Source organism: Bacillus rossius, chromosome 1, assembly GCF_032445375.1.
Source record: "Bacillus rossius redtenbacheri isolate Brsri chromosome 1, Brsri_v3, whole genome shotgun sequence".
Lineage (NCBI taxonomy): Eukaryota > Metazoa > Arthropoda > Insecta > Phasmatodea > Bacillidae > Bacillus > Bacillus rossius.
Genome location: NC_086330.1, coordinates 254,399,742 through 254,425,391, shown reverse-complemented (window position 1 = coordinate 254,425,391; position 25,650 = coordinate 254,399,742). Strand labels below are relative to the sequence as shown.

Here is a 25,650-nt window from a genome sequence, read left to right as displayed (position 1 = left end):
GGGAGAAATTTTTGATGTAGCAGTAGTGTGCAGAACCGCTTTCATTTGTCACAAGCAACAAATCGAAATGATTTTTTCTTTCTTGTTTGATTACCCGAATCGGACACACCTTATTATCCTCATTTAGCGCATACACATTAACTGAGACTTAAGGGTTACTTTTCTCAAAAACTTTTATCTGATTTAATGGTGGCGGATAGCACAGTCCATCGAAGTTGTACTTATTCTCCAAAGCATAATACCTCTTATCAACACGGTTTTGATGACTTCCCTCGACAAATATTGCCAAAATACTCCATTTAAAACAAAACTGGTCCTTCAAGTTTTGGCAATTGACTACTGCTCTTTTGTTGACTATCGCCTCAGGTAAGGCAATAAATGATGATGTCTGATGGTATGGAAGCATACTATCACTTGATTCGTTTCCTATGCACATAATCTCGTGACTGTCCAGACTGTTACAATGCGAAAAAACCTTATCGCATTTGTCGCACTTATATGTCTCTCGAGAGATTGTCAGAGACCTACTGCAGGTTATTGATGCACCACAATATTTGCATTGATGCGATGTACGCTCTTCATTAATTTATGTCTGGAATGCAGATGATGAAACGTCAGCTGTTGGTGGAACAGCACGTATCGTTGTCTCCTCTGCAGCAGGTATCGGGATCTTCACAGCTGTCGACACCTCAGCCATTGAGCTCTCCGCTGCCGTGGTCTCCTCTGCAAATGGTATCGGGATCTCCGTCTCCATCATCGTTGCTGCCATCGAGGTCCCCGCTGCTGTCGGTAAACATTCTATTCCGGTCGACATAACTAAATCTCACGAAACTTAATGGAGAGAGCACGTCCGTACTGCACCGCGGCCAGAGGTTAACTGCGGGTCCAGTCGTCTGAACCTCGCTTATATACCCGTGGTCTACTGGTATACTACATGAGTCAAAATATTGTCTGTATTTAAAATTTTTTTTATTAGGTACCTAAAAATTGTAGAAATAAAAAACACACGAGTTCAAGTTTTACACATTTATTTATAAAGAGTACACAAATACATATTAGGTTAAGGATTCAAGCATTTTCACAAGCAAAGTCTTTAATGCCGCACGAACTGACTCGTCGACTCCGGTTCCAACTGGTTCGTTGACTCCGGTTCCAACTGGTTCGCCGGTCACGAGATCAGGAACACAGGTTTCCAGCTGGTCATCTTCTGCAACGTCGACAACTCCGACAAGCCATGGTCGGTGACGTCTGTGACCACATCTACGCCTTGGCTCTACTGCAGTGCTAGTTGGGACAGATTCACTGCCTGAACTTCGACGACGAGACGAACGTCGTTTGGACGTCTGCGTAGAAGCATCACAGGTAGAAACAGGTTGCAACACGTTCATGTTTGGTGTTGCACATGCAGACGAGGCGACTACCTCATCGATGCTAGCAGGAAGTAATGTGTGTGGTCTCATGTGATAGACGGCACAGTTTCCAGGTTCGCAACAATCTACCAGCTGCTGAGTCGGTTCGTAGGACACAGGAAAGTGCGCAAACCACCAATGCTGAGCGCCTCCATCACAGGTTTCTGTATATGTACGTAGATACCCGGAATCCCAGTAGCTGTACTCGACACTGCTGAAGCTAGGTCTTGCGCTCACGTACACATTAGCAGGATGAAACGTAAACATCTTCTTGTAGGTCGAACGACAACTGAAGGCACGTACGTAGGTACATCATTTATATATGCAGGCTCCTACTAACACTGTGCGTGCCATTTCTGCATTAACTGCGAGTTTGTACAGGCACAGACACGTTCAAACTTGTCACTTGGCTGCACATCGTTAATGCACTAAGCTTGCGCAGGGAAGGACAGCCATAGTCGGTCTGTAGGTCTACAATTTCAACTGCTCCGACATTACACAGATCTTGTAACCATTTCCTCTGTTCCGGACCGGCAACGTATATTGTTTCGTTTTGAACTAGTAAATCTTGCAGCGTGTTTTTCACTTGGTGGTATGGGATTTTTCCTTCGTCCCACTCTAGTCCGTGATAATATTTACATAGCCATTCGTTCGACCGTTTACTTTTTTCGTCTAGTAGTTTCCACGGATACGGAGGTCGGAAGCTGCGGGTTCGAGTCTTGTCTCCGGAGGTGACGGCAATTTCTTTGAGAACAAAGCCGTTTTGGCTCTGGAAAACTTGCAGGTTGCAGTACATCTTGTCGCTAGCAATGCTCGATCGTAACTGAATTCTTATCGCAAACGAAACAGTATTTAAGTCAGAAATTTCACAAGTTTGTCGCGACAATTGTACGATGCAAGCCGATCGTGAAGGATCAGACAAAAAGCATAGGTGTTTGGTGGAATATTTCCGCTAGTCGTTATCTCGATCCTACAGTCGATGATGTTTGAATTTAATCGATCATCCTGTTTGGAAACATCAAACACCATTAACGGAGCCTTGTTCTTGAAACTGTCGGGACTCAGTATCGGTGACTGTCTCCGCCCATAGTAAGCTTGCTGAAACTTGGCATACATTTGATATGCGAGAAGAAATCTTCCACTTTCAAAGTCCATGTTCATATCAACGTACGGATAACTTTCGCTGTTTAAAAATATTTTTACATTACGTAATTGACAGTTATCGAATAAGGAGCGACTTACTCCTGCATTGAGCTGTCTTCCGGTCTGAAGCCCGACGATGATGTATCTTGGTTTTTCCGTAGCGAAGCTGGACTTTACTATTCAATTGATACGCTGACTATGAGGCAAGCCAGGATAAGTTTCCAGGCTCCAGGATCGGAATGGCACATCGAAGTTCTTGCCATTTTCTATGTTCTTCAACATCTTGACTCGTTCAACGGTGCTCACTTGGATGTGGGGCAGCATCCACTCGATAGACTGTAGTGTTAGCGAGACATCTTGAGGGTTTTCTGCAGCGACGACAATTGCATTAATGTGCGTGTTAGCTAGAAGCAGTACGAGCTCTTGTTTCAAATTAATGATTATATGCCTGTAGTCCTCAGCGAATCCAAGAAGCATGGACAGAGGAACACAAACTTCGAACTTTCCTTCGGCATAAACCGGAAGCTTATATTCATTCTCGAGAGCCCAACCGGCCATCTTTGCAGCAGTCAGTTCATTTGGCGTGAGCGAAAGGTAATTTTTCATAACAGATGTTATGCCTACATCTCTCGTCTGGTCTACCTCGACGCCATTGAGTACTTAAGTAATGCGCTCGATGAGGTGAAGAATACCATTGCAGGATATTGTCGTCGTTGTCGGATGCGTACCATCCGCTTTTGTAAGCACGCCTCTTATACGTAGAAATGATTGTGAAGGTAAAGTACAAATATCTTGGTGCTGTACAGCATTGCGTACTTCCGATGGAAGTGCGTACGGTCCGAGCAGGAAAGGCTGGTACTCGTGCAATTCCATTTTCGTAATGCTGTCATCAAAAATGACCGGATCTTCCACGTTGAGGATTTCGTCTTCCATATTTATTCGGCACTTGTCCAATACTAAGAAGATACTTTATATGTTGTCAGGTGTTAATGCACCGATGTATGGTAGAGAACTGTTCTTATTCACGTCAATACGACTTCTTTTATAACTGTTCGGTGTTACGAACTTTATGCCCATCGCTTCAAGTGCAGACGTAATGTAATTTCTTCGTCTTGAAAATTCACCAATCGTCCTCGCTGGTCAACGATTCTGACGACGACTTCGTGTGCGCACTTCACGACGACTGGAACGTAAATTATACTTTGCGGTACTTCGACCAGTTTATATCCTGGCGGGACCATCGGCGAAAACTCGTGCAGCATGTTGCTTAGTCTTCCGTTGAGATACGTTCCACTTGCCAAATTACAGTTTATTCTTATGACATTCACAGGCAAAATGTTTACTGCGCGCGTAGATTCGTACGTTCTTCCTGCATCATACACCTTTGATTCGAATCCTAACATCGAACCTATGGTCCCAGGTTTCGTAAAGCCGACAATTTCACTGTATGTTAGAATGCTTTTTTGAGTGTTTGGATTTCCACGTAGCTGAAAGTCTACATCCTGTGGTAATATATCCCTGATGTAATTTGCAATGTCGTCAATTTCGTAAGATCCAACAGGTAACTGTATTTCATGAGCGGTCCCATCGCTTTTCAGGAAGCAGATCTTGCAGTTTTCTTCGTCGATATTCGGTACGGCATTATACGTTTTAAAATCTACGAGTCCGATACACCATTCTCCGTCTAAATCCAGAGGCGGGAAATGAACCGCCCGCAGCTCAGATGCGTGACCTGTCAAGATAAGTGTTATCGACATGACTAATAAATTATCATCACTGCACAACCTTTAAATAGCAATTGTTTTTGTCAGCTAAATTTTTTTAGTTAAAAAGCGAAGACACAAGTGTCCGCAGTTTGTTTGATTAGGCCTCTGTTCCGTTTCGTAATTGTAGAACAATGTAGTGGTCCGGCCCAGGTACCGCCTAAGTTCAGGCGGAGGTCTCAAATTACCGAAACTGTCGTAGTAAGTAGCTTTTTTTCCAGACTTTATGTACGCCACCCAATGCGTGCCGCGACCTGCCGTCGTGTCTAAATTAATTATGGCGCGTTCGTTGGTTTTTGGTTTGCTGGGTAAAGTGTCTCGCATAAACACGCCAAGGAAATTTGGTATTTTCAGTTTGCGTGCGTACTTTATTAAATCTACGTTGGTGAGCGGTCGTTTCGGCAGAGAACTTAGAATTTTCGTTTCTTTTTCATGCCTCGGCCTGATTTGTGAGGACGTAAGTATAGTCCTGCGCCGTTTTTTTTTACCCATGGCAATGGCTTCCATGCTTGCATTATGTCGCTGTGATTCTTTTAACTGCTTTCGCTCATTCTTCGAAGTGTTGACTGCCTGCACTATACCGCTCGTTGCACCGATGAGACCGCCGACATCACCCAATGCAGGCAACAGCAAAGGAAGAAATCCTCCTATAATCTTCTTGTCGAGAGTCTGTAATTTTTGCTTGGCTTTTTGTATGACTGCTCCAGTCTTGCGTTTGGTCTTGCGTGAGTTAGTCTTTGACTTGATGGAGCTGGTTCGACGAGCACCCATTCCTAATTTGGTCTTTGCCTTCATGATTTTAGATACTCCCCAGGCCGCGATTTTTTCTCCTAGACCCGCGTGCGACGATTTACTTATTTCTTCAGCTTCCTGTGCCAATATCTGATCTGCTCTGTGCCTAGATTCCAGATCCTTGCTGAGCGAGTAGGCGATATCGTGTTGTTTGCACTTTTCGTCCAGAGAATTAATTCCCACGTCACCACGAGCTAACCTTTTCGCTAGTTTCATGCCGGGGCCGCAAAATTTGTAGCCGGAAATGTGTAGCTCAAATGGTAGATTGTTTATCAGCGAGTTCACGAGTCCTGCACCGATGTGTTTTTTGTTCTTATCTCTTCGAGTCATTACGCACAACTGACCAGAAAGTATAAATGTTTTTGATTTTATACAATTTCGTCAGTACAATGCAAGTCATCAGGCAATAAGTGTGTTTGCCCGTGCGCATTACGCAAGACGAAGTATTAAGTGCACCTGAATCACCACATGGCTTACTGTTGCCTTCTGCTGTACGTTGCATAATGGGGGGTCCGTCCAACTGCAGCAAAACGTGCGTTCTACTGAGTTTATTGGAGAAACCATGCGGTCTTCGGTTCGAAAATGTTTACCTCTATTCCAAATCGTTGCATCAGCCAAAGAACCAGCGCCTAGCTATGGTTCTACAATCGGTGGATGGTCTGGAGTATTTTCCGTTTAATGATAATGCGGATGTGGTGTCTACCGACGAAGCAAAGCCTAATTACGTGTTTGTTTTCGACGATGTAATGTGCGAGAAGCAGGGTATTATACAAGAGTACTTTTCCATGGGCAGGCACGCCAAGGTAGACTGCGTATACCTGTGTCAGACGTACAGTAGAATACCCAAACATCTCCTACGAGATAATGCGAATGTTATAGTGCTTTTTCGCATGGACGAACTTAATTTACGTCACGCCTACGACGACCACGTAAACACTGACATGTCGTTTCAGGAATTTAAAGACATGTGCTCCTTGTGTTGGAAAGAAGAACACGGATTCATAGTCATCGTTAAGGACTGGCCTCTATATAAGGGCAGGTACAGACGAGGTTTCAATCAGTTTATCACCAAACATGAGTCATAGCATTTCGAAATTCGGACGCAGCAGCAGACATACTGTATGCCACGACTCTGATATCCGCAAATACATTATACTACTGGCTCAAAAAGTAGAAAGTGTGAAAAACGAAATAATAGAGTATCTCGTTGCCATCGACCAGCGTGTGGAAGCCTCGGATTCTCGCATTCGCGACATGATCGAAGTATCGAATGCACAAAGACGTGACGAATTGAGGACTTTACAAAGTAGTCTGAAAGCATCACTATCGCACTTGACAACTAATTCAGATTTTGCCACACACAAGAAAGAAGTTTCTGCGAACGAATAAAAAAGTATAAAAGGAGGACTTGCAGTATGTTTTCAGCCAGTACAATGTCGGACCTGGACAGTGACCTTCATCGAGCTATACAGTCTGTTCGTGAAAAATATTTACTTGCTAGACGAACCAGACTTGCACGTGAGATGGAAAATGAGGAGATATTTAAACCAATCACTAGTCACCTCGACGAACTTAAAAACAAGGAAGAACCAGCTATCATTGTGAAGACAGAAGTTGAAGATAAAATGCCAACTGTAAAGAAGAGAAAGTATGAACCAGATCTAGAAGAAGAGGATTTAACAAGTACAGAGTTCATGCACAAGAAGAAAATACCGAAAAAGGGACATCAAGTGAATGCAATGGTCCGACCATACCTGATATCGTTTACGAGCCGGAATAATGACACGACCTACGGAGTGTACAGAAAACATAATAAGTGGTTCCTCGGTGCTAAAGAAATAGAATTTTTACCAGGAAATATCGTTCGCGTAGAAGAGTTCAAAACGCGCGGGACTCCGGGTCTGTACGAATTGCTGTTTCGCAGGGAGCCTAAAGGATATTCTCACAAAGACTTACAAGAGTACAAAAAACTGCTAGAGCTAACCAATGCACATTTTCGCGATAACGATCCAGATAGTGGTGTATATAAAGACGAAGATCATGAAAAAATCGACATTCTCGCTAATCTCTTCAGTGAACTAACAATACATGGCGAAGGTTTAAAAAAGCTAGAAAGAGGTCAGATATTTGACTATGTATATTGGGACGACCCCAATGAATTAGTTGATCGCCTTAGAATTCTACATGCTTCGCTTAGTGTAGGAAACTATTCGCACATCAACGAAATAGTCTCCATACATGAAGAACTGAGGGAAGCCGGCTACATACAATGAGTCGAACCGGAATCGCTCACGAACTTCATGCTCCTGCTAGACGAAAATACCTTCGTCGCAAAGTCATAGTTCGTGGAATTGATGATTTATTCCAGGCGGACCTTGTTGAGATGATACCGTATTCGCGATTGAATAAAGGTTTCAAGTACATGTTGACAGTCATCGATGTTTATAGCAAGTTCGCTTGGGCTAGACCTGTCAAATCAAAGACTGCAACTGAAGTAGCCAAGGCCATGAACAATATTTTGCGTGATGGACGTGTACCGTCGCACCTGCAAATGGACCTCGGGAAAGAATTCTACAATGCAACCTTCAAGGCTTTGATGAAGAAGTATTGCATCAGACACTACTCTACATTTAGTAACGTCAAAGCCTCTGTTGTCGAAAGGTTTAACATAACTTTGCGTTCCAATATGTGGCGGCAGTTCACGGCTAACGGAAATTACAAGTGGCTTGACATCTTGCCGAAAATAATAAACGAGTATAATTCCACGGTGCATTCTACCACGAAAATGAAGCCAAAGGACGTAAATGACAATCGCCTGCTTCAAACAGTGTTTTCCAACACGAAGAAGAAAGATCCACGAAAGCGTAAAGCTAACGTCGGTGACATTGTGCGAATCTCCAAGCAGAAAGGTATCTTCGAGAAAGGTTTCACTGCGAACTGGAGTCCCGAACTTTTCCGTGTGACACATGTTCGTGAATCAGAGCCTAGGACCTACTACCTCAAAGATTTGGACCACAAACCTATCCATGGCGGCTTCTATGCCGAAGAGATTCAGCCTACATTGTATCCCGATATGTACTTGGTGGAGAAGATTATAAAACGGAGAAACGGACTGTCCTGCGTCAAGTGGTGGGGCTTTCCACCTCACTTTAATTCGTGGGTGACAATGCAGACATCGAGATATCCACAAGACTTTAGTTCTTTGTCTGTGTATTATTTTTTGTACTTGTAGTAGTGTATTGAATTTATGTAATAAAAGTTTTTTTAAAAGAACTTGCGGTGTTTTTTATTTTCTCAAACCTGTCACTTTAGTGGTACTTTAGTGGTACTTTTTCAAAATATTAAAGTTGTTTTGTATCTGGCAGGGATCGAATCAAGGACCTTAGTCGATCTATTCAATCAGTATATAGATTACAAATTTATTTAATGAATTTTGAACTTTTTCCCGAATCTCTAGCATTAAAATTACGGATTTTCAAGATGGCGGCCAAATTTAAAGATGGCGGGCACCTTAGTAATAAATTATTACTGCACTATAGCGGGTAAGAATTAAACTAACATGGCGTCAGCGCACTCTAGCCGACGATACAATGATGATGGCTTCCAACATTGAAGACAAGATGGCGGACATGACGTCATGCTCACTGGCGATATATATGCTTTGAAAAAAGTGGTGGGGTTAAATCAGTCTGCCTGCAGCCACCACAGGGGGAAGGAGCCTGTCGCCATTTTTAATTTTTTTGCACCCGTCGGGTTCGAACCGAGGACTCCGAGCTCCGTGTCTAAAAAGTACTTTTTTTTAAATATATATTACAATTTTATTAATTTAATTTTTTTTATAATTTTTAAAAAAAATTTCGTTAAAATCGGATAATAAATAAAAAAGTTAAAGATGGCGGGCATAACGGAAATTGCAACGGTGACGTCATAATTCAAAATGGCGGAAAACAAAATGGCGGAAAGTTCGAGAAAACAAAATGACATCATCCAAGATGGCGGATACAAGATGGCGGATCCAAAATGGCCGCCGGGGTCAAGGTCAAGGTCAATGGTCAAGGTAATCCAAAATGGCCGCCATGACGTCACAATCCAAGATGGCGGTCGGCACCACAGGCACCACAGCCAGAAGCCAGTTTCAGGATGCCCTATTATATACTACTCTCCCCCCCCCCCCCCGGACCCATATTTGTACAGAGTTAAACAGTTTTATAACAAAAAATCATGTAACTTACCTCAATGTATTCTTCCAGGGTTTTCACAATAACAGCACATACTTCTGGAACAATTTTGCTTATACACTGTTTCGAGATTTTGAAAAGGTATTGAAGGCTGGAATATGAATCACCGGTGGTCAAAAAGCGCAGTGTTACTGCCAGCCTTTCCTGCACGGAGATGGCTTTTCTGAAATGGCTATCTTTCTTCTGAATTTTCGGCCCAATCGAACACAACAAAAATTCGAATTCCGTCGGATGCATTCTCGTAAAGTTCTTGTATATTCCACTTCAGTGGCGGATCCAGAAGGTCACCTCGGAGGGGGCACTCTAGGATTTCTGAGTAGCTAGAGAATATATGTAAAAAAAAATACTAAAAATGTTTAATCTACAGACACTACACATAACATCCAATCAGCAGATTTTATAATTATACAAGAAATTCATTATATTAATATGTTTTATTAGTTTCAGTTTCAATGACAAGTTATTTTCATTATGTAAAAAAAGTTAATTTTACAGAATAGTACATTTACACATTTTAAAGCACATTAAACAATCTAATATGTTCATAATACATCACTTTCAGTCACTGAGTCACTACTAGTAACATAAATATAAATACAAAAAACAATTTTATTGAATACTGATTAGGAATCTGTTTGGTAACCATTCTAGGCAAAATGCATGCCTATTACAAAATAAAATCCAAAGCGATCCTTCGTTTACCCACTTTAGAGAAACGTTCTAGAAATCTATCAACGTCAACATTTATATCACGATGAACAAATAACATACACAAGCCATTCAACCTTTCCTCTGTCATTCGCGTTCGTAGCCATGATTTAACAAGTTGTAGGCTGCTGAAAGATCTCTCTGCACTTGCAACACTAACAGGAAAAGTGAGAAGTATTTCCAAGAAGCGTCGAATAGTTGGAAATAAATCAATGTCACAAGAGTCAATCACATCAAGCACAGTTTCTGGAAATGGGTGGCCTTGTTTGCTCTCTCTCTTCCACTTTTCCTTCCAAATACACATGTCACCATCTAGAACAGTAGCAACAGTTCTGCCATCTCGGACACCTTCTTGAAGAAGAGGGCTGTAAAAATCAACAAGAGCTCCTATTCTTGACTCGAAGTCACGGTCACCATCCTTCAATATGAAAATAGGCAAAAAAAGGCGTAAATCATAACATTGTAATGATTTCTGTGAGAATCGTTGCTCCAGGTCAGTTATAACATTGTCCAACAGTGGAATGTAAATGGATTTCCTGTAGAATTCCTCGGTGCTGTTGGTGTCGTAGTTTGCTCTGTGCATTTGTCTTGCAGCAAGGCGTGGCATTGTGAGGTCAACTCCTAGCTGAGTAGCTGTACATGTGGCATCTTTGTGCACTACTGAAAAACATTTCTCACTATCATGTCTCAGTGTACGCAGTGTAGCCAGTGTATCCTGTACAGCAGCAGAGGCTCCTCTCAAATCAAGCGAAGGTGACTGTAAGTGACGACTAAGTGGCAGAGTATGCTTAAGTACATCAATCAAGCTAATTAATGAAAAAATGAATTCTGTGCTGGATACAGAGTTGGCATAGAGCACAGCTTTTTTTGCAGACTCAGATTCGGACCACTCGCTGATTTCTGCCAAGGCTTCTACAATTTTTGGTAAGGCATTAAAAAAAAGGATAACAGCATCATGCCTTTCAACCCAGCGAGTTTCACACAAGCGTATAAGTTGGGAGCCTACATGAGCTTTCAAGACAGCATTTTTCTTAGCAGACTGACTGAAGAAAGCAATAACTTCTTTCATAACAGCTGTAGCATTCCTTACACTCTGAATCTTTGATGATTTTGAGATAGAATTATTTAATGCATGATTGTAGCACGATACATGCTTGGCATTCGTAGCAACCCGGAGAAGTTCTGACACAGCACCACATTTCTCGGAAGTCATAACTGCACATCCGTCTGTACCAACACCAACACAGTAGTTGAGATCAAGACCAAGGCCCTTTGTGTAGTCAATAACTATCCGGGCTAAAGCATTTCCTGTTAACCTTACTTCTTTTCGTACTACATCTGGACCTTGATTATCTACATGTGGATTTTGCAATGATTTAAATGCATCTACAAAGAATAGGAAATCTTCCCTTACAGTGCTGTTATATACATATCTAACTATAAGCGTCATTTGCTCGGCATGTGCTCTGTCTGTTGTTTCGTCAAAAATGATTGACCAGTACTTAGCATCCTTGATTCTTTCAATAATCACATTAGAAATTTCTTCTGCACAGTACTTGATTATGACATTTTGGGTATTCTTACTGATGTAAGTAGCACGAGAAGAAGCATTCTCTAAATGTTCCCTTAGTTTTGTATCCCCAGCCTGAATTCGAAAGTTAAGCAATGCCCTAAAATACCTTCGTTGGTGACAGACCTTGATTCGGAATCTAAACACAGTTCCCCATCGTCCCTGTGACCTCTAAAAGATATATTTTGACGCCCCATAAATATTACCGTCTCTATTATTGGGCGTAGCCTGGCACGATTTTCTTCAACTAAAAGTAGTCGCTGAGAACTAATTTGATTTAGAATTTCTTTTTCAGGAGCTTTGTATGTCCTGAGGAAATCCTTGCCTGATGCAACACAAGCTCGGTGGTAGTTACTTCTTTAGTGCGTTTCTAAGTAGCCATCTTTTGCTGTGAGGTCTTTGAAAGTTGTAAGAGCCTCCGTTACAAGTCTGTTAACTTTTACACCTTTGTTGTGTCCTACTTTTTCTTGTGCAAAAAGAGCACAGTATTTACAAAATAAACCTTTACTGACATCAGAGTATACCAGCCAATGGTATTTATCAATGTGCGATTTAGAAAGATACCGTCTAACAGTTTTCCCCTGACCTTTTGAGTGTACTGAGTACGGGTAGCAATAGTCATCTGTAGGATGCCATGGCTTTTCAAGGAGCAGACACTTGGTGAAATCATCTACTTTTTTCCCAGCATGGAGTCCTATATCAGCTATATCATTCAGGTTCTTTGGTGCTGACTCTGTAAGAACATCCTTTGGATATGCTTCGAAGGTTGTGGACTCACTGTGTGCACTGCTGTCTGTCGTGAACACCTTAGATGTAGAAGGCTCACAGATGACTGTTTCACTCGTAACTGGTCCTGAAACAATAAATTAATATTTATATAGATTATTATGTACAAATTTGTTGATCTTTTCTTTAGAAATGAGTGTAATTAGGCCACATTGGAATGTTAATTTAAATTCTTACAGCATCCCAGCATTATTAATTATTAATTTAATATATGCCCATTATGTCAAAATGTCAAAGGAAAATAATAACTATAAGAAGTAAGTTATGGTGGTGTAACAATTACAGTTCACTGGCTTTATCAATGCAGAGTTTTATAATGTTAATTTTACACTCTCGTATGAGAACCATGAGTGACAAGATAGAATTAAACAAACTTGTATTTTCGTTATTACCGTGTTTAGTGACAGCATGAAGGCATTCATCATGATGATGCTGAGAGTTGTCCTCTTGTGACTGATGTCGTCTACTCTTTTTTTGAATCAGTTGAAAGTACGAGTCGATCTTATTTATGTTCGTCCGCTTGTTTTTTGGTAAATCCTGTAAAAAAATAATTTCGTGTCACATAATACAGTAATACATAATGCACATTATGGGTAAAGTATAAAAATGGCTACAGGTCAATCCATGCTCTAGCACTATCATCAACATATAACTTAATTTTCATTTACTTTACATGTACTAACTAGTAATACTTGGCTCTGAACATTTTTATTAAATAACAAACTAATTAAGTATAAACAAAAAAAATACATATAAATTCTAATTACGTACCATAATCTCTCCATAAAGAATTTCAATAACCACAGAATAAATACATCATAAATTGTCTAAACGAAGCACAGGCGTAGAACACTCTCACAAGGCTGCAAGTCCGTCCGCTTCAACAATGTCGTACCGTCGCGGTGTGTTGTCGAGACGTGTAAGCAGGTAGCCTGGTGCGTGGTGGAAGGGATAAACTTCCGCTCCAGTGACATAGGTGGTGTACCCCTTCTTCCCCTTAACACATTGCGTCACTTTTACCATTTTTGAGCGAACCTCACCCACCTGTAGATGTGAAGCATGTGACAACTGACGAGTTGACAGCCAGGGGAGGTAGTCGGGCGCTACTCGATTTATTTTCTTTCTTCTCTCACGCTGCAAGGCTTACGGTTGCTATGCGTCACGCGCCAGGAATGTTAGAATATGGAGGGAGTGGAAAGGAGAGGCTGTAAAATAAATATTTTTACAGCCCTGCTAGATTTTTTCGTCTAAGAAATTTCGAAAATGTAGTAGATATGTGATTAAAGTATAACTAGTCATTGTTTTTGTAAATTGTATATTTTGCCATAACTTATAAAGTTTTAATAACGATAAATAGACATCGTGTAGGGCTTAGACATATTCATTTACTGTACCCTACCACGTGGTTTCGGGTGGAGGAGTATGTTGACACTTTCTCATGCTGAAGGTTGCACAAGAGGAGGGAAGGATAGACTTTTAAAAGGTTGTGTAGAATGGAAAGAGGGGAGGAAGAGGACAACCATACGACGTCTCGCTGCCGCCCGCCAGCCTGATGGGTGCCGGCGCCAGACGGGGTTTCCCATGCGCTCTTACGACGCAGACTACCGCCGCCACTTTTTTAAACGGAATGTATTTTTGGTTTCTGTTATAGGAACATAATTCTACAGCAAAGACTTTACTTGCAGTGCAGTTTGCAGAAACATTCATTTTTATCGGCAATATCAATGTAGCAGACTACTGGATTTTCGGGGGGGGGGGGGGGGGGGGGGGGGGCACGTGCCCCTGGTGCCCCCCCCCCCCCCCTGGATCCGCCACTGGTCCACTTACTGCCTGAAACTTTAAATCAGCCAACAAACCTGAACCACCGCACAGCTCTCTACTTGTAAATACTTTTGACATCCACCAACGTGGTGACTTTCTTTTCTTTCTTCTTTTAAGCATGTAGTGTATGCAAATGTAGGCTGCTGCTGCTGCAAGCTGAGTTGCGCTCATGGCTATACACTGCTCTTCTGGTGTAACGGGACAGGGCCGGAACTAAGGGGGGGGGGGGGGGCATGGGGGGCATGTGCCCCGGGCGGAAAATATCAGGGGGCGGCAAAATATGAAAAGTGGTTCACTAAAACAAAATGAAACTAGTCATTAAAAAAAGTTTTGAAAGTGTACATATCGCAACCAATAAGTTAGCCAAGAAATTAAGAAATTATATTTAACTTGATTATGCATAATTTGTAAATATATTCGTACTTCTAATGCGTTACTTCACTCTAAGAAACAAGTATTACCATAATTCGTGGTCTGGAGTGAGTAAAACCACTGCGATGAGAGCTGGCATCTCAAGGACCCGTTGCGCGGGTGATCACTTGGCTGAGCAAAATGTAGCCCTTTCTCTGATAAATACCCTCATTTTTCCAGCCCCTACTCAGTCGCTCCTGTGTTTTCGTACCATGTGCGTCTCTGCCTGAGGACGGGAGCAGATAGCAGTTCCCGAAACGTCGCTTGTTTCTGTTTTGGAAAAACTATTGTGTTTGTTTCGTCTTTTCGTTTTGTCATGTTTTTATCTCGTTTCAACCATTGTGCTGAATTTTTTTTTGGGTCCAATATTTTTGTGTCGTCATGATTTGTGGGTTTTTTTCGTTCTCTTAGTACATTTTTCTTTGTTTTTCTTTGTTTGTTGACCATATTCCTGTTACGGAATATTTTGTGGTGTTTATATTCTGTTGACAACAGCAATTTTTTGCTTATTTTGTGCTTTTTGTCTTTTGGTTATTTTTAATTATTTATTTATTTTATTTTTTAGTTTTCTTTTACAGAAGAAGTGCTTAGCAATGGCGTATGTTCAAAAAACTTACATCAAGTAATGTTGAAAGTCATTGACAGATTAATTATGGAACTGAGTAACAGGTTTAAGGCTTTGGAGAACATTAACAATACGTTTGGATTTTTTAGTGGTGTTCAAATTCATAAAATGGAAGTAGAAGATTTAAAAGTCAAAGCAGCAGAATTAGGAAACACAGTGCCAATCTTAACAAAGAAGAATTCGTATTTTAAATTGAAAGTTTTAAGCACCATGCATTAACAGTAGACTATGAATTAAAAGATGCTACAGCATCAACAATGTTGAGCCTTATCTACAAAAATAAACTGGAGGAGGCACATCCTAACATTACTACTGCTCTGAGAATGTTTCTCACCCTTCCAGTTACAATTGCGTCAGGTGAAAGAAGTTTTAGTAAACTTAAACTTATTAAAAGCTATTTGAGAAGCACGATGGGCCAGCAGAGATTAACAAATCTAAGTATTATATCTATTGAACACAAACGAGCTGCTTTGATCAATTTTGATGATATTATTAACACTTTTGCAGCTAATCATGCTGGAAAAATCAAATTTTTAACTGAATTTCTATGTATGGTTATCAGTACAATATTTAATTCAGAATCACGTGTTCCTTATGTAATTTTAGTACTTAATAAACTTATTGGTAAGACATTAATTTTCACTGCTGTGCAAACAATAAACAATAGTTTGATAACAGTCTACTTCATTATAGTAAAAAATGTAATTGTATTAGTTTTCCAATTAGTGTACTTGATAAATAAAAGTTCTCAATTATGTATAAGTGAATGGTATCATTTCAACCACCGCTTCTAACGAAAAAGGGTATTTTATAATGTTGGTAAGGAGGAGGCGGCAAATTAAGCTTTGCCCCCCCTAACGAATCTCCTAGTTCCGGCCCTGTAACGGGATGTAACATTTGTTTTTGATACGGATACGTTGCAACGGATGAATGACACGGTATGAATTCTAACATCGTTGCACCGTGTCGTGTCAGGGGTTTATACGTTACGATGACACGCAACGACTGACAGGCAACATATAGGTATATACCCGCCTTAATATTCCAAAAAAAATTTGGAAACCAGTTGCCAAGAATATTTTTGTGAAAGTAAAATATAAAGCATTTTTATGGGGAGAATACAAATAAAATGCTGTATTGTATATTTTTACAAAATAGTTTGTATGGTTTTAGTAAACTGTTATAATTTAGGATCTGAACAGTGCAACATGTTACGTTCTTTAAATGTTCATGCAAGTGGGAATTTTGATTTAATACAACTTTTTGGACATATGCGATTGCGCTTTCGCAATGTTTGTCATGGAAAAAATTCAAGAATGAAAAATAAGAAATATAGCCGTCGTGACGTCAGAGGTCGGTCGGTCGGTCATTGACCCCACCACACACCACCGCCTGGCGCCTGTGCCAGGACATACTATTATATACTACTGATGAAGCCTGGTTCCTAGGTCAGTTCAAAGGCACTAGTAACATCAGAATTAAATATGACGGCCGACTTCCCGACACCATAACCTTAAACCTGCCGCCGAAGTTACTATTATATACAAATATTAAGATGCTATTGCCGTAGAATCAAGTGAAAAATAGGTGTATTTCGCCGAGCGATATGATTTAAACTTTATGACAGGTAAAATTATCAATGACAGACAGAAAATCATATTCATAGCCGGGATACCCCATAAACTTGGCATGTGAAGCTTTGTTAAGAATGTTGTACTCAACCGAAATACCAGGATGTTATGTTACCTTCTCTGAGAATGATTTGAGAAGAAAAAAAATCTCCTTGTAATTGTACGCGAACAAACATCCTCACACCACAACTGGTGCCACAAGATACTGGCCAGCGTTCGTGTATCGAACAGTCAATGCATCGGCATACGTGCCATTGCGTTGGTATCCATGACAGCTGCCAAACAAAACACAACACGATCGATGTCAGTTTTGTTTGCGTCCTTTGCTCTCAATCTCGCTCTTCAAATATTTTTTAAAAAGCATTGCGATAAGCTTTAATTCGGCAACTTAACATTCAGCCTCAACTAGAGCCTATTAATGAAAGTTCTAAACCCCAGACACAAATGAACGATCAAAAGTGAGGCATTATAAGGATATTTCGAGACTTATATCAGGTTGGGTTCCATTGCTCTGGCGAGTATAAAAATCTTTTTTTTTATTTCATAGTCCGATATTTTTGTGTTGTTTATATTTCCCCGGAAAAATGATTAAAGAAACTGGATTATAAATAAAAAAATGCCATATAAGGTAATGGTAAATAAATAAAATTTGAGGCACAGCTTGATTATTCGCATTTGAAAAAGGATTGTTGTCAGAGTATGTGTACCTATTCTCCCTGTTTTCGTGCCCACAAATTTGGCAGTATGTGCACAATTAAAATATTTAAAAAAAAAAACTATCGGAAATACTATACAGAGCAATTTTTAAACTCTCAAGAGTAGTGACTGCTATCAAAGTTAACGATGATTTTTTTTTACTTCATTAGTTAGAAACTAATAGATCTGCTGCCATTAAAAAAAAATTTCGTACCACTAATGGCGCGTCCTCCTCTTGACTTACAATTTTTTTTTCAGGTAAAAAGGGGTATGTGGCTAGAGGGTTTAAGAATTAAAATTTTGGTTCTTACTGCATAAGGCCCATACCATTTCCTTGATGTCTCTTAACTTCATTTCCTAATATGACTGATAATAATTAATTTTCATTTCTAATGGTACATGTCAATAGAAGGTCGTCAATTTTGTTAATTACTTTTATTTAATCAAACTTTATTATTCATATATCTTCTTTAGCTCGAATATTGATCGTTGAAGGTCAACTAAATTGTCTTGAATATCCCAGCGATAGAAGTCCATATGTGAGTTTTCATTAGTATGATTAAAATTTACCAATTATTAGTTATGAGTGACGGTAATGATTAAAGTGAAATGTATCCAATATCTTCGAAGGTTATGGACTAAATATCACAGAGGTTTACCTAACACCAGTTGATACTGAAAGACTGCTTTCTAAGGGAAATGGCAATGGGTACTAAATATAATCTGTTGAGTACGTCGATAACCTCATTCGATGGAGTTCCTATTAAGAGGATCTAACATATAGATACAGAATGCAATTTTAAAATATGTTTCTTTGCAGCTGATAATACAACATTTCCATGAATATTATTCGTCTTGAAGTATTTTCAAGTGATGCTATATTTAAATACTAATAACCCTTGCATGTATTTTCCATAGTTAAATGCTAAAATCCCATTTTCAACATTTTGTTTGCCTACCCAAAAAGAGAACTAAAGATTACAGGATTGAAAAATTTCAGATTAAAAGTCAATCGTATAGCTTCTACACGAAATATTTATGAATTTCTCTCATAATTACATATGGTGCTTTATTTTCGTGCCAAATTGATTGAGGTTTTGATTATTTTGACACCCTAATAAAAAAAATCGAAGATAGATAATGAGAATCTCACGAAGAGTCCGGTAATCCAATTAGTAGATACCTTTTTTTTGGTGTGGTGAAGTAGAGATCCAGTAGATTCAAATATTTCATCTATTTCTATATTTTACACCATTGTAGGAAATCGTATGCATCGCAGATATCATAAAGGAAAGATTTAAGCACTAACGGATCTGTTGCACTAATACCGTGGCAGATATTGGAAGCATATGATGAGAAAATAAAAAAAAAATATTAGGCACGATACACTATCACTGAACTTGAAAACGTAGTTAAGTCCCTTGAGATTCTAACTACTATCTGCTAGCGTAGAGAGATCGACTTCTTCTAGTTGCCGTACGTGTCAGCGCCGACTGTGTAGAAATATATTTTGTATGATAACCTACTTTATATGAGATTGCAGGTTTTAATTGTACCATTTGCATTAAGAACATGATGTGCAGCTTACACACAAGGTTTTCCCATCCAGTGTTTGTTTTTACTTAAGTAGTGCATATTGGCTGGTCCGGCACCTGGGTTCTGGGTGTGGACCGGAGCCGATATTCGCCATTTTAATTGTAACGTCAATGTGGCCATCTTGGATTACCTTGCGCTTTTACATTGAACTTGACATTAAAAATTTTGCAAAAACTAACAAAATGACTCAAAATTCTACATATTCCCGAAATTCACCAAAATCCGCAAAATATTCCAGCTTTTAAGGGGGGAAAAATTGCCAAAAAATCAAATAATCTTATAAAAATTTCCCTATTTCGAGGAAAAAATTCCCGTTTTGACGGAAAATTTCCCCTTTATTAGTCCTCAAAAATTCCAGTTGCTTGAAAAGTCAGAAAAACTGCTTAAAGTCCGCATCTACAAGCCGCGATAAGCCACTGAGGTCATCATCTTGACAATTAGGATGCGACTGCCACAATTTTGAATTGTTACAAAGTCGTTGCATTTTTCGTTACAGTCGCCATCTTGAAAATCAGTATTTTTATGTTAGAAAATTGGGAAATTTTAACAGTTAATAAAATATTTACTTAATAAATTTTATAAAAAGAACTTCTGCCATTTTATAAACTGTCTGCCATCTTGAAAATCCATTATTAGTATCCTAAAATTTAGAATAAAAAAAATTTTCAGTAAAAATTACTAAATAAATTTTAATAACTTTTTATTAAAAACGCACTTACATCATGGAGCGAGGACTCCTCGGTTCAAACCCAGTGAGCGCAAAATAAAAATTGCGACGGATCCTTCCTCCACCAAGATAAATGACTAACTGGTCTATCACCGCTAATGCTAGTAGGTATATATTATGGCAGCTAGTATCACGTCACGTCCATTGTCTTGTTTTCGTCTGCTATAAAAAGCCATCTTGGATTATGACATAATAGCCGCCATCTTGTATTCATCTGCTGAAAGCAACCATCTTGGATTATGACATAATAAATAGCCACCATCTTGAAAATTCATAATTATTTAATTTAAAATTTGGGGAAAATTCCAAAGTTCATTTAAAAATCTACAACTAATATACTGTTTGATTCGATCGATTCCTGTCCTTGTTTCATTACTTGATTGATGAAAAATATAATTTTATGTAAAAAGTACTAATTTCAACAAATATGGTGAAAAATTCTAAAAGAAACTTAGGTTCCTAGTCTACAAGACTCCAGTAAGCTGTTGAAGGCATATTGCCGCCATCTTGGATATTCAAAATAATTAACTTAGAAATACGGATAAAATTCTAAAAATTATCAAAAAATCGTCAATTAATATAAGATTGAGTCGATAGATTTCCGTAAAGGTCTGTTTATCGGCCAGTGATAAGAGTAACTAAAGTTTAAATTATAAGAGTTTTAAATAATGTTTCACATTACCTTTCATGGAATTTATAAATAATTCGCACTACGGAAAACGAAAGTATACAAGATACCTGTCGAAGAAATAAATATGCTGTCGATGTGCCTACCATGGAAGTCAAATTTGTCGATAATTGGAATATATTCCAACCAAGTATTGTTAAATATAAGACGTATAGATCAAGCGTCTACAAACAAACATGTATTTTTCGAATACTAAAAAAAAAAAAATAGTCCATGTCCAATCTCAGGCGTTTAGAACAGACTTTTCCGAAATCAATCACGTCTTGAGAATAAACTTAACGACCCACAATCAATTAAAAGAAATACAAAATAACACAATCGAAAGCATAATCAAAATGAAGAAAACACAATCAAAGGAACGGAAGCACAATAGGAAGTACAATCAACGAAAAGGAAGCACAATTGGAAGCACAGTCATAGAAAATGAAGCATAATCGGAAGCAGAATCAACGAAAAGAAAGTACAATCACGAAAATAAGCACACTTGGAAGCTCAATAAAAAGGGAAGCACATTTTAAAGTACAATCAACGAGAAGGAAGCAAATTAAAAAGGAAACACAAACGGAAACACAATCAACGAAAACGCAGCATAATTGGAAGCACAATCAACAAAAAGGCAGCATAATTGGAAGCACAATCAACGAAAAGAATCACAATCATCGAAAAAGAAGCACAATAAACGAAAAGAAAGGTCAATCGAAAGCACAATCAGGAGAAGGAAGCACAATTGGTAGCACAATCAACGAAAGGGAAGTACTATTGGAAGCTCAATCAACGGAAAGGAAGCACAATAAAAAAATGCACATTTGAAAAACTATCAACGGAAAGAAAACGCAATTCGAAAGGAAGCACATTTTAAAAACAATCAACGAAAAGGAAGCACAATTCAAAAGGAAGCACATTCGGAGGCACAATAAACGAAAAGGAGGCACAATTTGAAGCACAATCAAAACAATGAAGCACATTTGGAAGAACAATTAAAAAGAAAGGTGTATTACGAGAACTCAGTATTAGTTAGAAATCGAATTACAAGAAATAAAAAAATATATTTATAAAATCAAAATAATTAATATATTTTTCAATAATATACACATGCAAGTTAAACAAGTGATTATTGTATGTAGCCAGCTTCCCTCAGTTCTTTAAGTATGGAGGCTACTTCGTCGATGTGCGAGTAGTTTCCTCTACGAACCGATGCCTCCAACAGTCTCAGGTGATCGAACAATATGTTAGGATCTTCCCGTGACGTATAATCAATATCTTTTGCTATCGCCAACTTCCTGGTATGTCTTTTATTAATATTTTTAAGAATACTAATGTCCCAGTGTTCATCGGAAGCTTGATCAGAATAATTTATTTTATCACGCCGTTTCCATTGTTTCTCTGTCAGTGCTTCATCACAGCTTTCGATCTTGCCAGCTTTAAGTGTTTAATAAGAGTCTTTGGTCTTCTCACCAGCTTCAGAGTCACTGACACCATCAACGTAGAAGTCAGTGTTGATAATAATTACGAATTTTCAAGATAGCAGACAATTGAAAAAATTGGTTTTCTGTAAAGTCGGTTTACGGACTATAGTTTAACGTGACAACGTCATAACAAAACATTGATGAAATGATTGATCCAGAAGAAAAGGAAATATAATATTCGGCCTGAGACTGAGCCGTAATAGGTTTTTGCAACCAAACCATTTAGGCATTAAAAATATTATATTTTTTGAGGAAGATTTTTTTTTTAATTTTTCTATCTTTTGTATGATAAAATCTACCTCTGCATACTTTTATGAATAAAATTGAATCATTTTTATTGAATTATCACTATTTTGTATGGATACAAAGGAGTGAAATGAAATGTACAATTTAATTAATAAATTTACTTTTATTTGCATTAATTATTCAAAAATATTTATTACTTTTGAAATGTTACGTGCGCCGTATTTATTTTTACAAGTACAAAAAAAACTTCGCACCTGCCGGGATTCGAACCGTCAACAATACGAAAAGTAAATAGCGCCGCTGACCGCTCAGCCACGAGGCCATATTTCACAATTATTAGTTTCAGATGGTATATTTACATTTATAAAAATTATGTGTAACTGTAAAACACCATTGTTGGTTCAAAACGTATTTCAATATTCAACATTACTTTTAAATAACTGTACCGATTGTGCTGAAAATCGGTGGACAATCGTTAAATTACATAATATTAATAATTCAAACGACGAAAATATGATTGAAAAGTCAAATCGATGGTCGTTCCAATCGAGTGGAAGAGAGATGCCACGCATGCGTAGGCCCTACAATGAGCATGACGAGAGATGCCACGCATGCGAACAATGAGCAAAGACACATCCGTAGTGGACATCCGTAGTGGGACACTTTTTCGTGCGTGCAGTCGGCGTTCATCGATTTATTAGACGTTGTCACGTCAACAATAGTGGAAGTTCTTTTTATTATAATTTATTAAGTAAGATTTTTTATTAATTTTAAATTTTTTCCGATTTTCTAGCATAAAAATACTTATATCGGTTATGTAACAGTTAAAAATGTCTGCCAATTTATCCTATTTGTCAAGGTCATGACCTAAGCGGCTAATGGCGGCTTGTAGGACTGGACTTTAATTCGCTTTGAGGGCTTTTCAATACACTGCATTTCTGAGGACTAAAGTGGGAATTTTCTTTCAAAACGGGATTTTTCCCTCGAAATAGGTTTTTTTCAATTGTTTTGAATTTTTTTTGGTTGGAATTTTGTTTTCTAAAAACTTAATATTTGTGCGGATTTAGCGATTTTTGGGCAAATTTCGAGGAATTTTGAGTATTTTTGGGCAAATTTTGGAAAATTTGGAAGATTAAAGTCAAAGGTCAAAGCCATTGTCATCCAATATGGCCACCAGACGTCACAATCCGAGATGGCGGACGTCGGCTCCGGCCCCAGAACCCAGGCGCTTGACCGACTAGTTTATACTACTTACATACCTAGATTTTTTAATTTTTTTTTTTTTTTTTTTTTTTTTTGCGATTTGTAGCATCTTAAAATATTAAAGTATTCAGGTGTTTGCCATAATGCGAAATTTTGATCTACCTACACATACTTAATTGTCATTAGAAGTATAAGATATAAAATATCCTCTACCTCTAGTGAAATATAAGTAGAATGACTTATGCTTAGCACTTTCTGCTTTTGACCTATTACCGTTCAAATTACTATGTTGTATCAGTTTCATAAAATTAATATGATATAGCAAAGATAACACTTTGAAATATAAGCTAAAAAAATAAAACCATTAAAATAGCAAACAAACACTTAACACATACCTTCATGATCCAAAGACAATATAATGATACAAGTGGGGGAAGCGTGCTCGTAAGGATAGACCTATTAATTTTTATACAGTTTTATTAACTACTAATATTTACATTACTAATTAAATAACCACACTTAATGTCTGTTCACAAATCACCAAATATCTTTCAAGTTCTCAGTTCACACTCCTCACTGGAGCTAGGCTCAACATTGATTTGGTGGCGTTTACTAGTAGATGGTATGTGTATCTACGCGGGAATCCCATTCATACGAATGTCAATAATATTTATGCATCTAGTGTTGCTTATCCGTAGTGAAGTCGTTTTCAGAAACAGAACCTGTTGCTATATGCGTGACTTCCCCTTCCCAGTTGGCTGTGCATGTCACAGGTTATTCATGTTGGTCGATAGACGTCTCGTGTAGTGCCTACAGCCGCATGTTTCGATCGCTCGTAGTGGGTTGCAATCGCAGCCAGTGGCAAAGGCACATTTGGCTCCAATTTGTAGTCTTTGATATTTCGGAATCTCACCTGGTTATAATTGTCAAATATTAATTTCAGTGTTACATTTAGGTTTTAACAGTATGTTAAATAATATTTTCTTAAATTCATTTGAAACTAAAGGCACGAACAAGAGAACCTGGGATGTTCGTGAGAAACTAAAAAAAAAGTTAAGCAGTGTGAAGAGAAGATGCGTTTGCCGCTCAGTGCTCTTGTTGGTGGCTGGGGTAACGATTATTTGCCTGGTGCACGCCAGCGAACTCCCTTACCTCGCAGAGTGCCTCCAGGCACGAAGCGTGCATATTGGTGGAGGCGCCGGGTACGACTTGGCGCAGAGGTTCCACGTGCTCCGCAGGTACGTGCCTGCGCGCCGCACCTTCTCGCACAACGAGAGCATCACCCTGTGCACGCACGGCGACTACGTGCACCTCGAGAACCTGCAGCAGCTGGCCGAGCGGTGGCGAGGTCCCGTGTCCGTGGCGGTGTACGCTCCGGGCGACGACCTCGGCCCCACCGTCGATGCCATCGTGCACTGTCGGACTTGCTTGTCGCCGCTCATCGCAGAGCTGGTCACCTTCCACGTGTTCTTCGACCGCTCTGCGGCGAGAGCCGGGAGCTTCCCGCACAGCACGCTGGTGATGGCCAGGATGGCCAACTGCACGTCTGTGCCACCGTGGAGCAAGGCTTATGCACATCAGTCGTTCAGGTGAGTCCTCCACTCTACAACAGCATATTCTGTGTGTTTTGCTCTGACAATATTTACCACAATTGTTGTCTTTTATTATCACCCCATTCCTGGCATTTCCAATTCATTATTATTAGCATTACAATTACTACACTACTATTATTTTGCTTGATTATCAAAATGTTATAGATGAACTTTTGTCGGTCAATGCGAATTTCTGAAATCCTTTTGGTTATAAACAAGGACTATAACAAAAGTTTTCTACCTAGTGTTGCCATCGCTTTCAGTACACATATCTATAGGTTTTTTTAATGATTTTGTATGCTCTAGCACAGATTACAGAATAAAGTGCAGTAGCGTAACCTGCATGAGTCAGCCGATATTAGAAGACACTGTTGGCATACAATTCCAATGCATATCAGCTGGCGATTGCCTCTTTCCTAATCTGCGCATTTCTATATTAATAATGTTTTAAACGATCTGCACCCAAAATTATAGCAATAGTGTTTGCTTTAAAAAACCCGATGCACACTATAATATACAACCAGGGTCATGTCGTGCCC

At 39.0% G+C, this 25,650-nt stretch overlaps 1 protein-coding gene across 1 annotated transcript in view; it reads left to right on the top strand.

Annotated features, from left to right (window-relative positions):
• Positions 1–25,650, top strand: part of LOC134527169 (beta-1,4-glucuronyltransferase 1-like) — an 83,673-nt gene that overhangs the window by 36,738 nt on the left and 21,285 nt on the right. Inside the window, exon 2 of the mRNA XM_063359574.1 lies at positions 24,738–25,080. Coding sequence (XP_063215644.1) covers positions 24,738–25,080 — 343 coding nt within the window. The remainder of the gene's footprint in view (positions 1–24,737; positions 25,081–25,650) is intronic.